The 13,853-nt window shown below is 38.3% G+C and overlaps 1 protein-coding gene across 1 annotated transcript in view; it reads right to left on the bottom strand.

Annotated features, from left to right (window-relative positions):
* Window positions 1-13,853, bottom strand: part of LOC115421219 (pleckstrin homology domain-containing family A member 7-like) — a 154,296-nt gene that overhangs the window by 72,163 nt on the left and 68,280 nt on the right. Inside the window, 1 exon segment of the mRNA XM_030137002.1 lies at window positions 2,302-2,386. Coding sequence (XP_029992862.1) covers window positions 2,302-2,386 — 85 coding nt within the window.

Genomic DNA, 13,853 nt, shown 5'->3' with positions numbered 1-13,853 from the left:
CATTCATCTGAATAAATTCACAGACGGTCTGAGACGTTCCAGTGTCCCCGGGTATTTTCATGAACAAACTCGACTGAATTAAATAAAACTCGTTTCCAACTGAAGAATAAACTCTGAGGTTTGATGTTTTTACCTCCACGTCCTGAGGGTTTAACAAATGAGTAAAGAAGAACTGAAGAACAGCAAAAACCAAAACCAGTTTTGAAGAAAACCACCCGGAGCCGGAAGTGGACGGATTATCGGTCCAACAGACGCTTCCTAAAGCCGCCGCCTCAGGTTTTCTGCGGTTTATTTTTGGGCGATAGTAGAAGCTGCTGATTGTGTATTCAAGCCACAGGAGGAAAATGTAAATGCAAACACCACGTGGTTTATTGACCTACATCTGGAAGTGGAACACAAAGACGAAAAGGCAAAAGAAGAGTTTTCAAGAAAAGCCTGTATATGTTTTACAGTAAAAATACAGACATATGATTATTCCAACCGCACCTGAACACATCGCTGTATTTTCTTGCGGTTTGTGCAGGTTTAGTGTGTGTCTGATGTGTGTTTGTGCATAATTTTGCTCCATATTATTCCAGTGTTTGTCTGATTAATCCAAATTTTCCATGTTTTTAACTCTAACGTACCTCGAAAGCATCAGTGGAAACCAGACTCAGTTCAGACGAACCACAACATCACATACTCACACTGATTCTACACTGTCTGGACTTAATATTTTGTTAATATGTGCCTTAAACATAACACTGTTTGTACAGAAAAGACAATAAAATGCCCAAATATTCTTGTATGTAAATGATACTCTATTATGTACAAGAAAACCACATATCACCATATCAGCAATCGGAGAAAAAGACCTTAAGTTTTCATTGCATTTCATTCTATCTTCAAAAGCAACATGCAGGTTAAAGGCACTAAAACCAACACTTTAGATCAGAAACACAATAAAGAAACACTACAAACCAACTGGATTAAACTCACTCAAGCAGCAACACAATGCTAAAACCCACCGGCCTCTGTAAAATACAGTAAATACACGGATAAATAGACCAATTATAATGGATTTACTAGGAAACATTTGGCAGGTAAGTGAAATTGAATAATTTGACAAATTAATATCATAAGATCAAGAGATCAATCAGACCTAAACACAAATATGTTAACTAGTTATAATAGTCAAATTAACTAATGAGGGCAGTTTTCTAGTTCAGTCACACTGGGGGATATATTTATGTTGTTATAGTATTTATATAAATAAGAACCAATATCTGTTTGGAAGAACCAGAACCTCACAGACTCACTCTGATTCTACACAGGCTGAAGGAGGCGTTTCACAAAAACAAGACATCGTTATCCTTTATCTGTGGTAATATCAGTCTTAAACATAGACCGCTGGCACTGAGCAGATGATAAAATACCAGAACATCCCTGTATGCAGATGATATTCTATTATATACAAGAAAATCGCCATTATCAACAATTTGAGGAAAAAAAGGAAAAAAACTGCCTGAGCTGCATCATAATGAATTATTTATAACAGAATGAAATACTTATAATTTATGAACATCAGAATGATTCTGACTGTTTTTACACTTCATCAGTAAAACCAGTCATTAAACCGTTTAGATCAGTACATGCTTTTGGTTCCAGCAGCTGTTTAGGTTTTTAAGAGTTAAAAGAAATAACTAAAAAAAACAACATGAACATTAACCAACATAAAAGAGAAAAAACTGAGGAAAACTACTCATCACCCTAGAAACACGAGAAACCCTTCAGGTTTTAGTTTTACACAAAACACGGCATTGTTGTCCTTTGTGTTAATATTAGTCTGAACATAGACAGTTTGTATTGAGCAGATGATAAAATATCAGAACTCCCTGTATGCAGATGATATTCTATTATATACAAGAAAACCGCACATCACCATTATCAACCATCTGTGATAAAACAGAAGAACTGACCACACAGCATCATAAACGTATCATTTCTAACAGATTACAGCGAACAAAATACTTAGGATTTCTGAACATCAGACTGATTCTGACTGTTTTTTATGCTTTCATCAGTAAAACCAGTCATTAACTGTTTAGATCGGTACATACTTTTGGTTTCCAGCAGCTGTTCAGGTTTTTACGGGTTAAAAGAAACGACCTTAAAAAAAAACCAAAAAAACATGAACAATAACCAACATAAAAGAGGAAAAACTGAGGAAAACTATCAAACTCTCATCTCAGAAACATGAGAAACCCTTCAGGTTTTAGTTTTACAGTGGATCAGGTTTAGAAATAAAGCTGCAGCACTCACTGTTCCTGGAGGATGAAGTCCACGTTCCTCTGCAGAGATGAGTCCAGTGTCGGGGTGTCGGAACGTGGTGGTCCTCTGGTTATGGCTGAGGGACAGAAGGACAGAAGGACAGGGGGACACAGGGACAGTTTCAGCCTTCAGTCTGTAAACACTGCAGTAACAACACACGCCGATCATTCCCCAGAGGACGGCGGCCTCCGACGGGCCCGTGTAGAATGTCCCACCCACCCCCGGCCAACCCATGTCCACTCCACCCCCCACCCCCCAGTCCAGCCCCCGTCCACACAACGGCCCACGAGTCGGGCTCAGCACAAAACCCGGGGCCTCCCGTTAAAGTCATTGTGAGCTCGGTTTGTCAAAGTAAACAACAGAGTCACATGTTTCATCAGAGCAAACTGACGATTCGACAGCTTCAGGAGGAAACCGAAACCAAACAAAACCCGGATTAGTGACGACGACACGACGAGACATTCAGGTTTTTATTTGCACAAAAAAACCACAATGATCAGGATGTTGAGTTTAGAAGAACATATATGAGCGTTGAAGGTGTTTTTCGATCCTCATGTCCAGGTTTAGGACCATGGAGGTCATCACTTTCATCATATTTGAATGAAAACTGTTGTTTCAAATGATTCATATTTTTATAATTTAACCCTTTATAACCAACCATAGAACCAGTCATCCAGAACATATCTGTGCATTTTAACAAAGCAGTAGTGACAAGTTTTGGAGCATTTTAATTTGATGTACTTCGATACAACCCTTATATCCCAACTTCTAATGACATGTATGTAATAAATCCATAAAAGTGCAATAAAGTATAAAAAAAAATGCACATATTTTTCTAACAGATTCAGTATAGAGTTAAAGCAATGTCCAAAAATGAACAAATTTAAAAGGAGGTACAAAGACACAATTTTTCAGAGGTACAGGGATGAGGGAGGTGTTGAGTATGACCGGGTGTTATAAAGATGTACAAGTATGTGGTATGTGTATATGTATGTATAGCTGTGTATGTGTGTGTGTGTGTGTGTGTGTGTGTGTGTATATATATGTAGGTGTATATGTATGGGTGTATAGATCTGTGTATGAATATGTATTTACATATATGTGTTATTGCATTATGTGTTTATGTAAATCATATTATATTTGTTCATAATAATATAAAACCAGAAACCAAGTTATTTAATAATAAGTATCAGTCATATTATAGTATAGACACACTTAGACTAGGAAGGTTATCATTGTTATTAATTATATAAGGAGAAGGGGTGGGGGTTTATAAGTTGTACTTCTTCTCACTTCTTTTCGAATATGTATTATATGTTTTATGTTAAAGTGTTTTGTTTATTTATTTTCTTCTGTTTTGCCATTCATATTCGAAATAAAATACATCAATCAATCACAAAAACATTAGATTAGATTAGACTGATTTGGTCTGGATTAGACTGGTTTGGCCTGGATTAGATTTGTTTGGTCTGGAATAGACTGGTTTGGCCTGGATTAGATTTGTTTGGTCTGGATTAGACTGGTTTGGCCTGGATTAGACTGGTTTGGTTGAGATTGTTTAAGGAAACAGTGACATATTTAAAGTAGAATGTGGACGTGGAACTACAATGATTTGGCAATGATTTGTGTATGCAGATGATATTAGATTATAAATTAAAAAAGCACGCATCACTTTCATTTCATTTCATTGTTTCTTCAACAGCAAATATTCGACTGAATCCTGAAAATATAAATGTGACTGTGGACGCTCCGGGTCATAAAGGGTTAATGTGGAATTTCCCACTAATGAAAAGTCTGACTTTATTCAATATTTTGCTGTGGATGTAATTCACTTTCATTTCATCCATTTCCTCTTCATGAACATTCATCCCTTTAACTGGAACCGACGGCACCGTGAATGTCTGCGACACTGACTGACGGCGTCGATTCCTCTTACTGTCCTTGAATGCATCTCTTCCGATGGCGTCCTGCAGTAGAAACATGACAAACGGCGACGTGACGGCGTAGACGTGGCCTTTGCGGACCTGGTGTTGTGTTTACGGGTGAAGACAGGACACCGCCGCCATTTAACATTTGCCGTTGAATTTAACGATGACGTGTGAACAGAGTTTTAGCCATAACTCACGACTCGGACAGAAACAGATCAGGTTCAAATCCTGGAAACGACGAGTCCATGAAAGGACACTTGAGCAGAGTTTTCACTAATATATGAACAAACGCCTCATATTATCAGGACAGACTTTAGTGGGAATTCAGCTGATGCATTAGTTTGAGTTTAAAGTTCAGATGGAGTTAAACGGAAACGATAAAACCTAGCAACAACGAAAAGTCAGTGAAACCGTCAGAGAAAATTAACCACGACAAATGCAACACATTAAACAATTAAACAGAGTGAAAACTACAGCAACACGAAAAAGCACATCCGATGAAAACAAGACAATAAAAACATGAAAGTCGCAACAAGATGCAAACATAAAAAAGTTGCAAAATTTAAAAAATCAATGTAAAAGTCACAATAAGATGCAAACAATATAAAAGTTGGGAAAGTGAAAGTCGCAAAATGATGGAAACATCACAAAAGTCGCTACACAATGAAAACAATATAAGAGTTGTAATAAGACAAAAAGTAAAAGTCGCAACAAGATGCAAACATGAAAGACACCAAATGACGAAGACAATGTACAAGTCCCAATAAGATGCAAACAATATAACAGCTGTGAAAGTGAAAGTCGTAAAATGATGCAAACATCACAAAAGTTGCAACACAATTAAAACAATGTACGAGTTGTAATAAGACAAAAAGTAAAAGTCGCAACAAGATGCAAAGACAAAAGTTACAACTCGATGAAAACAGTATAAAAAGTTGAGAAAGTGAAAGTCGCAAAATGATGGAAACAACGCAAAAGTCGCAACACAATGAAAACAATGTAAAAGTCAAAAAAGTAAAAATCACATGATGCAAATATAAAAGTTGCAACGTAAAGAAAACAACATAAAAGTTTAAAAATGACAAGAAACATAAAAATCGCAACATGATGCAGGCATAAAAGTTACAACGCAAAGAAAACAACGTAAAAGTCACCACAAAACAAAAACAACATAAAAGTCTCATCATCATCATAATGTTAGTGTTTTATTGTTAAAGTCTTTAATTGTCATTAAAACACCCCCTGAAATAAAAGCTCTGGTAGTTCAGTCAATATGAGCCGCGGTTCGAATCCCACTCTGGCCTTGTCATGTGCCGTTGTGTCCTTGGGCAAGACACTTAACCCACCGTACCTCCAGTGTCACTCACATGAATGTGTATGAATGTTTGGTGGGAGTCAGCTGTGACTACGAACGGAGTTTAACACCAGAGTGTGAATGTGTGAGTGAATGAATAATGGATCAATTATGTAAATCAGGGCTCTCAAACATGCGGCCCGGAGGCCAAATGTGGTCCATCAAAGGTTCCAATCTGGCCCATTGGATGTTTTTGCAAAGTCAAAAATTCCACAGTCTTGAATTGAATTGTGCAAAATAAATCAATAAATCAATAAATCAATAAATAAATAAATAAATAGCTTGAATTAAGGAAAAATTATGAATTTAGCAAAAAAAAAAAAATCTTCAATTAAATAAAAAAAAATCTTGAATTAAGCAAAAAAAAAATCTTGAATTTAGCAAAAAATCTTGAATTAACATCTTCAAATTTTTGTCTTTGTTTTAGTTCAAAAAAAACATTAAATTATGAAAATATTGACATTTCCAAACTCTCCTGTAAAAATAAAATGTGAATAACCTGAACAAATATGAACAACCTGAAATGTCTGTATTAAATTCAGTCCAGTTTGAACTCTTTTCTTCCTGTTCCTCAGTGTTTAGTGTCTTTGGAGATCTGATCCAGAATGCACATGGACTAATGAGAAGTGGAGGAAGAAGACTGGGAAAACTGCACTGATTTTTCTGAAGAAATTTCAGTTTTTTCAGGTTATTCACATCTTTTTTGTTTGGACAGTTTATAAAAGTAAGTATTTTCATAATTCAATGGTTTTTTTTTTTTTTCTTTACACTAAAACAAAGACAAAAATTTGGAGTTGTCATTATTTATCGGTTATTCTGTTATTACTTTACTGGTCCAACCCACTGCAGATCAAATCAGGCTGAACGTGGAACCTGAAGGAAAATGAGTTTGAGAGCCCTGCTGTAAAGCTTTGAAAAGTGCTACAGAAATCTAATCCATTATTATTATTATTATTATTATTATTATTATTATTATTATTATTATTATTATTATTATTATTGTTGTTGTTGTTATTAAAAGGTTCCATAGTTTTTCTTTTACTTTCCTTCATCATAAAATAAACATAGACTTTCATGGATGTTTTTATCATATTTCTGAGGTCAAATTAAGTCAAATTAGGTTGTAAAAGTCGATCTAATATTAATTTAACATCATATTAAAGCAGTGTTTTTCAACGTTGAGGTCGACTGAAATTCAAATGGGGTCGCCTGAAATTTCTAGTAGTTGATAAAAATTAAAAACAAACCAAACTTTCTAATAAAAAATCGATGGTGAGTTGAAAGAAAAATCCCAATCCATAAAAGACATGACAAACTGAGTGTGAAACTGCAGCACTGTGGTTCTGTTTCTGTGTCACATGTTCACTGTGGTCAGTTTCAGATGCTGCAGCTCTTTCATAATTCATAGTTTCAGTTCTTGTTTGTTCAGTATTAATTGTCCTCCTTGTAAATCACAGCTGGACTGACTGGACAGATCCTGACCAGGGAAAATCACATTCTCCCTTTGTGCAGTAATCTACACCTGGATTTACTGCCTCTGTCCACAATAATAGACATTATATAGACTAAATCACAGGTGTCAAACATGCGTCCCGGGGGCCAAATCTGGCCCACCAAAGGGTCCAGTCTGGCCTGTAGGATGGATTTGTGAAATACAAAAATTACACTGAAGATATTAACAATTGAGGATGTCAAAATAAGTTTAATTCAGATTCCACATACAGACCAATTAGATATCAAGTGGGTCAGACCAGTCAAATATTATCATATTAAACCTATAAATAATGAAAACAGCAAATTTTATTTTTGTTTTAGTGTAAAAAAGTAAAAGTACATGAAAATGTTTATTAAAAAAAAAAAACAAAAAAAAAAAACGGTTATTAATACAAAAAAAAATTGAATAACCTGAAATGTCCTAAGATAAGCAAATGCAATTTTACCAATATTCTGCCTGTGATTAAATGTTTTGTGCATTTGTAATTGTAATGTAAGTTGTAATGCACATGTGTAAGTGATAAACTGATAAACTGAGACAGAATATTGATAAAATTGCATTTGTTTTTCTTAAGGTGTTTCCAGTTGTTCATGTTGTTCAGATTTCTGTAGATGCTAACATTATCAGAATTTAATTTGACTTTTTTCACTGTTATTATTTTACAGTGCGGCCCACTGCAGATCATACTGGGCTGAAAGTGGAACTGAACCAAAATGAGTTTGACACCCCTGGACTAAATGTCCTCTAAAATGAATGTTTATTTGCAACATAGTATAGCAAACTATTACATGATCAAAAACAAATGAATTTTAGCCAAAATAAAAGTCTTAGTTTTGAATGTCTGGGGTCGCCAGAAATTTATGATGTTAAAATGGGGCCACGAGCCAAAAAAGGTTGAAAACCACTGATTTAAAGCGAAACTAAAGTCGTGGAATCAGTTGATGTGTTTTCTACCGTTCTGAACAGACATGGATCAGAGGAGGCGGAGCCTTTAAACGTGGGTTCAGACTGACTGAATGTAATGACGTCTGTAGTGGACTGAATGACACAAACACAGGACTGAACGGACCCACGGGTTCTTTGATCAGCGCTCAGACACACTTTGGTTAAAAGCTGCTAAATGAAGCCTCAGACGTTTCCTGTGCAGCTCAGATCCACGACAGAGCTGAGTCTGATCTGGATCTGATAGACCCGGGTTATGGCTGGGACACGGCGGTGGATTGGATGACGTCAGTGACATGTATGAGTGAGTTTTCACGTATGTGTGTGTTATTAGAGGCGTCGTTCAGACACTCATCCATGAATAATTGACATTTTAATGCAGTGATTTCACAGAGTCTGTTCACAGGCTGCAGAGTGAAAACATCAACAGGATCTGAAGGAAAATCTGACAAAAACACACACGCTGGGATGTAGAGCTTTTACATCCTGACATTCATCTGGTTTTTACTGCACCTGGAACAAAGACAAATCAATACATCAAAGGAAACGATGACGAATCTGTCAAACTTAATAAAACACCAACGTCACACGAGTCACAGATTCTACAGCGTTTCACCATGTTACGACTTTTAGGTTGTTTTCATCATGTTGCAAATTTTAAATTTTATTCGTTATGTTGCTACATTATTACATTCACCATGTGACTTCAAGGTTATTTTTGCCATTTTTATGACTTTTATGTTGTTTTCATCATGTTACTTCTTTTGTGGTGTTTTTTGGTCCTTGTTGTGTTTTGTCCTCATTGTTTGTTATTGTTTCTGTTATTTTTGTTTTGTGTTTTGTTGTTGTTTGTTTTGTCTGTTGTTGTGTTTGTTTTGTGTCTTTGTTGTTGTTTTTGTCTGTTGTTTTGCCTTCTTTGTTGTGTTTTTTTGTGTTTTGTCATTCTGTTTTGTTGTTGTTTGTTTTGTTGTTGTTTGTTTTGTTTTTGTTGTTGTGTTTGTTTTGTGTCTTTGTTGTTGTTGTCTGTTCTGTCTTTGTTGTTTTTGTCTGTTGTGTTTGTTTTGTCTTTGTTGTTGTCTTTTGTTTTGTCTTTGTGGTTGTTTTTGTCTGTTATTGTGCCTTTGTTGTTTTTATCTATTGTTGTGTATTTGTTGTTGTTCTTGTCTATTGTTTTGTCTTTGTTGTTGTTTTGTCTGTTGTTGTTGCTTTTGTCTTTGTTGTTGTCTATTGTTTTGTCTTTGTTGTTGTTTTGTTTTTGTCTGTTGTTTTGTCTTTGTTGTTGTCTATTGTTTTGTCTTTGTTGTTGTTTTGTCTGTTGTTGTTGCTTTTGTCTATTGTTTTGTCTTTGTTGTCTGTTGTTTTGTCTTTGTCGTTGTTTTGTATTTGTCTGTTGTTTTGTCTTTGTTGTTGTCTATTGTTTTGTCTTTGTTGTTGTTTTGTCTGTTGTTGCTTTTGTCTGTTGTTTTGTCTTTGTTGTTTTGTCTTTGTCGTTGTTTTGTATTTGTCTGTTGTTTTGTCTTTGTTGTTGTCTGTTGTTTTGTCTTTGTCGTTGTTTTGTATTTGTCTATTGTTTTGTCTTTGTTGTTGTTTTGTCTGTTGTTGCTTTTGTCTGTTGTTTTGTCTTTGTTGTTGTTTTTGTTTGTTGTTTTTGTCTACTGTTGTGTCTTTGTTGTTGTTTTGTCTGTTGTTGTGTCTTTGTTGTTGTTTTATTTTTGTCTGTTGTTTTGTCTTTGTTGTTGTTTTTGTTTGTTGTTTTTGTCTATTGTTGTGCCTTTGTTGTTGTTTTTGTCTGTTGTTTTGTCTGTTGTTGTGTCTTTGTTGTTGTTTTAGTCTGTTGTTTTGTCTGTTGTTTTGTCTTTGTTGTTGTTTTGTTTTTGTCTGTTGTTTTGTCTTTGTTGTTGTTTTTGTTTGTTGTTTTTGTCTATTGTTGTGTCTTTGTTGTTGTTTTGTCTGTTGTTTTGTCTGTTGTTGTGTCTTTGTTGTTGTTTTGTCTGTTGTTTTGTCTGTTGTTGTGTCTTTGTTGTTTTTCTTTGTTGTTTTGGTCTATTGTTGTGTCTTTGTTGTTGTTTTTGTTTGTTGTTTTTGTCTATTGTTGTGTCTTTGTTGTTGTTTTTGTCTGTTGTTTTGTCTTTGTTGTGTCTTTGTTGTGTCTTTGTTGTTGTTTTTGTTTGTTGTTTTTGTTTGTTGTTTTTGTCTATTGTTGTGTCTTTGTTGTTGTTTTTGTCTGTTGTTTTGTCTGTTGTTGTGTCTTTGTTGTTGTTTTAGTCTGTTGTTTTGTCTGTTGTTTTGTCTTTGTTGTTGTTTTGTTTTTGTCTGTTGTTTTGTCTTTGTTGTTGTTTTTGTTTGTTGTTTTTGTCTATTGTTGTGTCTTTGTTGTTGTTTTTGTCTGTTGTTTTGTCTGTTGTTGTGTCTTTGTTGTTGTTTTTGTCTGTTGTTTTGTCTGTTGTTGTGTCTTTGTTGTTGTTTTTGTTTGTTTTTGTCTATTGTTGTGTCTTTGTTGTTGTTTTTGTCTGTTGTTTTGTCTGTTGTTGTGTCTTTGTTGTTGTTTTTGTCTGTTGTTTTGTCTGTTGTTGTGTCTTTGTTGTTTTTCTTTGTTGTTTTGGTCTATTGTTGTGTCTTTGTTGTTGTTTTTTGTTTGTTGTTTTTGTCTATTGTTGTGTCTTTGTTGTTGTTTTTGTCTGTTGTTTTGTCTTTGTTGTGTCTTTGTTGTTGTTTTTGTTTGTTGTTTTTGTTTGTTGTTTTTGTCTATTGTTGTGTCTTTGTTGTTGTTTTTGTCTGTTGTTTTGTCTGTTGTTTTGTCTTTGTTGTGTCTTTGTTGTTGTTTTGGTTTGTTGTTTTTGTCTATTGTTGTGTCTTTGTTGTTGTTTTTGTCTGTTGTTGTGTCTTTGTTGTTGTTTTGTCTATTGTTGTGTCTTTGTTGTTGTTTTTGTCTGTTGTTGTGTCTGTTGTTTTGTCTTTGTTGTGTCTTTGTTGTTGTTTTGGTTTGTTGTTTTTGTCTATTGTTGTGTCTTTGTTGTTGTTTTTGTCTGTTGTTGTGTCTTTGTTGTTGTTTTGTCTATTGTTGTGTCTTTGTTGTTGTTTTTGTCTGTTGTTGTGTCTTTGTTGTTGTTTTGTCTTTGTTGTGTCTTTGTTGTTGTTTTAGTCTGTTGTTTTGTCTGTTGTTGTGTCTTTGTTGTTGTTTTTGTTTGTTGTTTCTGTCCTTGCTGTGATGTCATTTTAAACGTGGCTCTTAAACTCAGTCCACGTGGATCAAATCAGACCTTGGTCCTGATCCATGAATCCACGTCCTGTTCTTCTTCTGGTTTCGTCCTCCGTCTCTGTGCGAGTCGGAGGTCGATGCACCTGAAACGGCCTCGGTCGGTGGAAACTGTTTTCCATCGTCAGCCGAACGCACGCCTTCGTGTACAAGGACGCCGGCGATGGCCCTCCAGTCCTGAGAGACTTACATAACAGCCACTTCATTAAGCCCCGCCTCCCAGCACAGCACTGATTAAAATAGAGCAGAGGATGGAAGGTGTGTTTACCTGCACAACAGGAAGTACTGGACGGAGGAGGAAGGAAGAGGAAGGAAGAGGACGGAAGAGGACGGAAGAGGACGGAAAAGGATGGAAGAGGACAGAAGAGGATGGAAGAGGACAGAAGAGGATGGAAGAGGAAGGAAGAGGACGGAAGAGGACAGAAGAGGAAGGAAGAGGACGGAAGAGGAAGGAAGAGGACAGAAGAGGACGGAAGAGGAAGGAAGAGGACGGAAGAGGAAGGAAGAGGACGGAAGAGGACAGAAGAGGAAGGAAGAGGACGGAAGAGGAAGGAAGAGGACGGAAGAGGACGGAAGAGGACAGAAGAGGATGGAAGAGGACAGAAGAGGATGGAAGAGGACGGAAGAGGAAGGAAGAGGACGGAAGAGGAAGGAAGAGGACGGAAGAGGAAGGAAGAGGACGGAAGAGGACAGAAGAGGAAGGAAGAGGACGGAAGAGGAAGGAAGAGGACGGAGGAGGAAGGAAGAGGATGGAAGAGGACAGAAGAGGAAGGAAGAGGACAGAGGAGGATGGAAGAGGAAGGAAGAGGACGGAGGAGGAAGGAAGAGGATGGAGGAGGATGGAAGAGGACGGAGAGGAAGAGAAGAAAGATGGATGGAGGGATGGAAGAGGACGGAAGAGGAAGGAAGAGGCGGAAGAGGAAGGAAGAGGAAGGAAGAGGACAGAAGAGGATGGAAGAGGACGAAGAGGAAGGGAAGAGGACGGAAAGGAAGGAAGAGGATGGAAGAGGCGGAGAGGATGGAAGAGGACAGAAGAGGATGAAGAGGACAGAAGAGGATGGAAGAGGACAGAAGAGGATGGAAGAGGACGGAAGAGGAAGGAAGAGGACGGAAGAGGAAGGAAGAGGACGGAAGAGGAAGGAAGAGGACAGAGGAGGATGGAAGAGGACAGAAGAGGACGGAAGAGGAAGGAAGAGGACAGAAGAGGATGGAAGAGGACAGAAGAGGACGGAAGAGGAAGGAAGAGACGGAAGAGGACAGAAGAGGATGGAAGAGGACGGAAGAGGATGGAAAGGACGGAAGAGGACGGAGGAGGATGGAAGGCGGAAGAGGAAGAAGAGGAAGAAAGAGGAAGGAAGAGGAAGAAAGAGGAAGAAAGAGGAAGGAAGAGGAAGAAAGAGGAAGGAAGAGGAAGAAAGAGGAAGGAAGAGGAAGGAAGGACAGAAGAGGATGGAAGAGGACGGAAGAGGAAGGAAGAGGACGGAAGAGGAAGGAAGAGGATGGAAGAGGACGGAAGAGGATGGAAGAGGACAGAAGAGGATGGAAGAGGAAGAAAGAGGAAGGAAGAGGAAGAGAGGATGGAAGAGGACAGAAGAGGACGGAAGAGGAAGGAAGAGGAAGGAAGAGGACGGAAGAGGAAGGAAGAGGACAGAAGAGGATGGAAGAGGACAGAAGAGGACGGAAGAGGAAGGAAGAGGAAGGAAGAGGACGGAAGAGGACGGAAGAGGATGGAAGAGGATGGAAGAGGAAGGAAGAGGACAGAGGAGGATGGAAGAGGACAGAAGAGGAAGGAAGAGGAAGGAAGAGGACGGAAGAGGACGGAAGAGGACGGAAGAGGAAGGAAGAGGACGGAAGAGGAAGGAAGAGGACAGAGGAGGATGGAAGAGGACAGAGGAGGATGGAAGAGGAAGGAAGAGGATGGAGGAGGAAGGAAGAGGACGGAGGAGGAAGGAAGAGGAAGGAAGAGGACGGAGGAGGAAGGAAGAGGACGGAGGAGGAAGGAAGAGGAAGGAAGAGGACGGAAGAGGAAGGAAGAGGATGGAAGAGGACAGAAGAGGATGGAAGAGGACAGAAGAGGAAGGAAGAGGACAGAGGAGGATGGAAGAGGAAGGAAGAGGACGGAGGAAGGAAGAGGACGGAGGAGGAAGGAAGAGGACGGAGGAGGAAGGAAGAGGACGGAGGAGAAGGAGAGGAAGGAAGAGGACGAAGAGGACGGAGAGGATGGAAGAGGACGGAAGAGGACGGAAGAGGAAGGAAGAGGATGGAGGAGGATGGAAGAGGACGGAAGAGGAAGGAAGAGGACGGAAGAGGAAGGAGGAGGATGGAAGAGGACGGAAGAGGAAGGAAGAGGACGGAAGAGGAAGGAAGAGGAAGGAAGAGGACAGAAGAGGATGGAAGAGGACGGAGGAAGGAAGAGGACGGAAGAGGAAGGAAGAGGACGGAAGAGGATGGAAGAGGACGGAAAGGATGGAAGGCGGAAGAGGAAGGAGAGGACGGAAGAGGAAGGAAGAGGAAGGAGAGGACAGAAGAGGATGGAAGAGGACAGAAGAGGACGGAAGAGGAAGGAAG

This window comes from Sphaeramia orbicularis, chromosome 6, assembly GCF_902148855.1.
Source record: "Sphaeramia orbicularis chromosome 6, fSphaOr1.1, whole genome shotgun sequence".
NCBI lineage: Eukaryota > Metazoa > Chordata > Actinopteri > Kurtiformes > Apogonidae > Sphaeramia > Sphaeramia orbicularis.
Note: the sequence above shows the minus strand (reverse complement) of the source record. Positions and strands in the feature narration are given on the sequence as shown.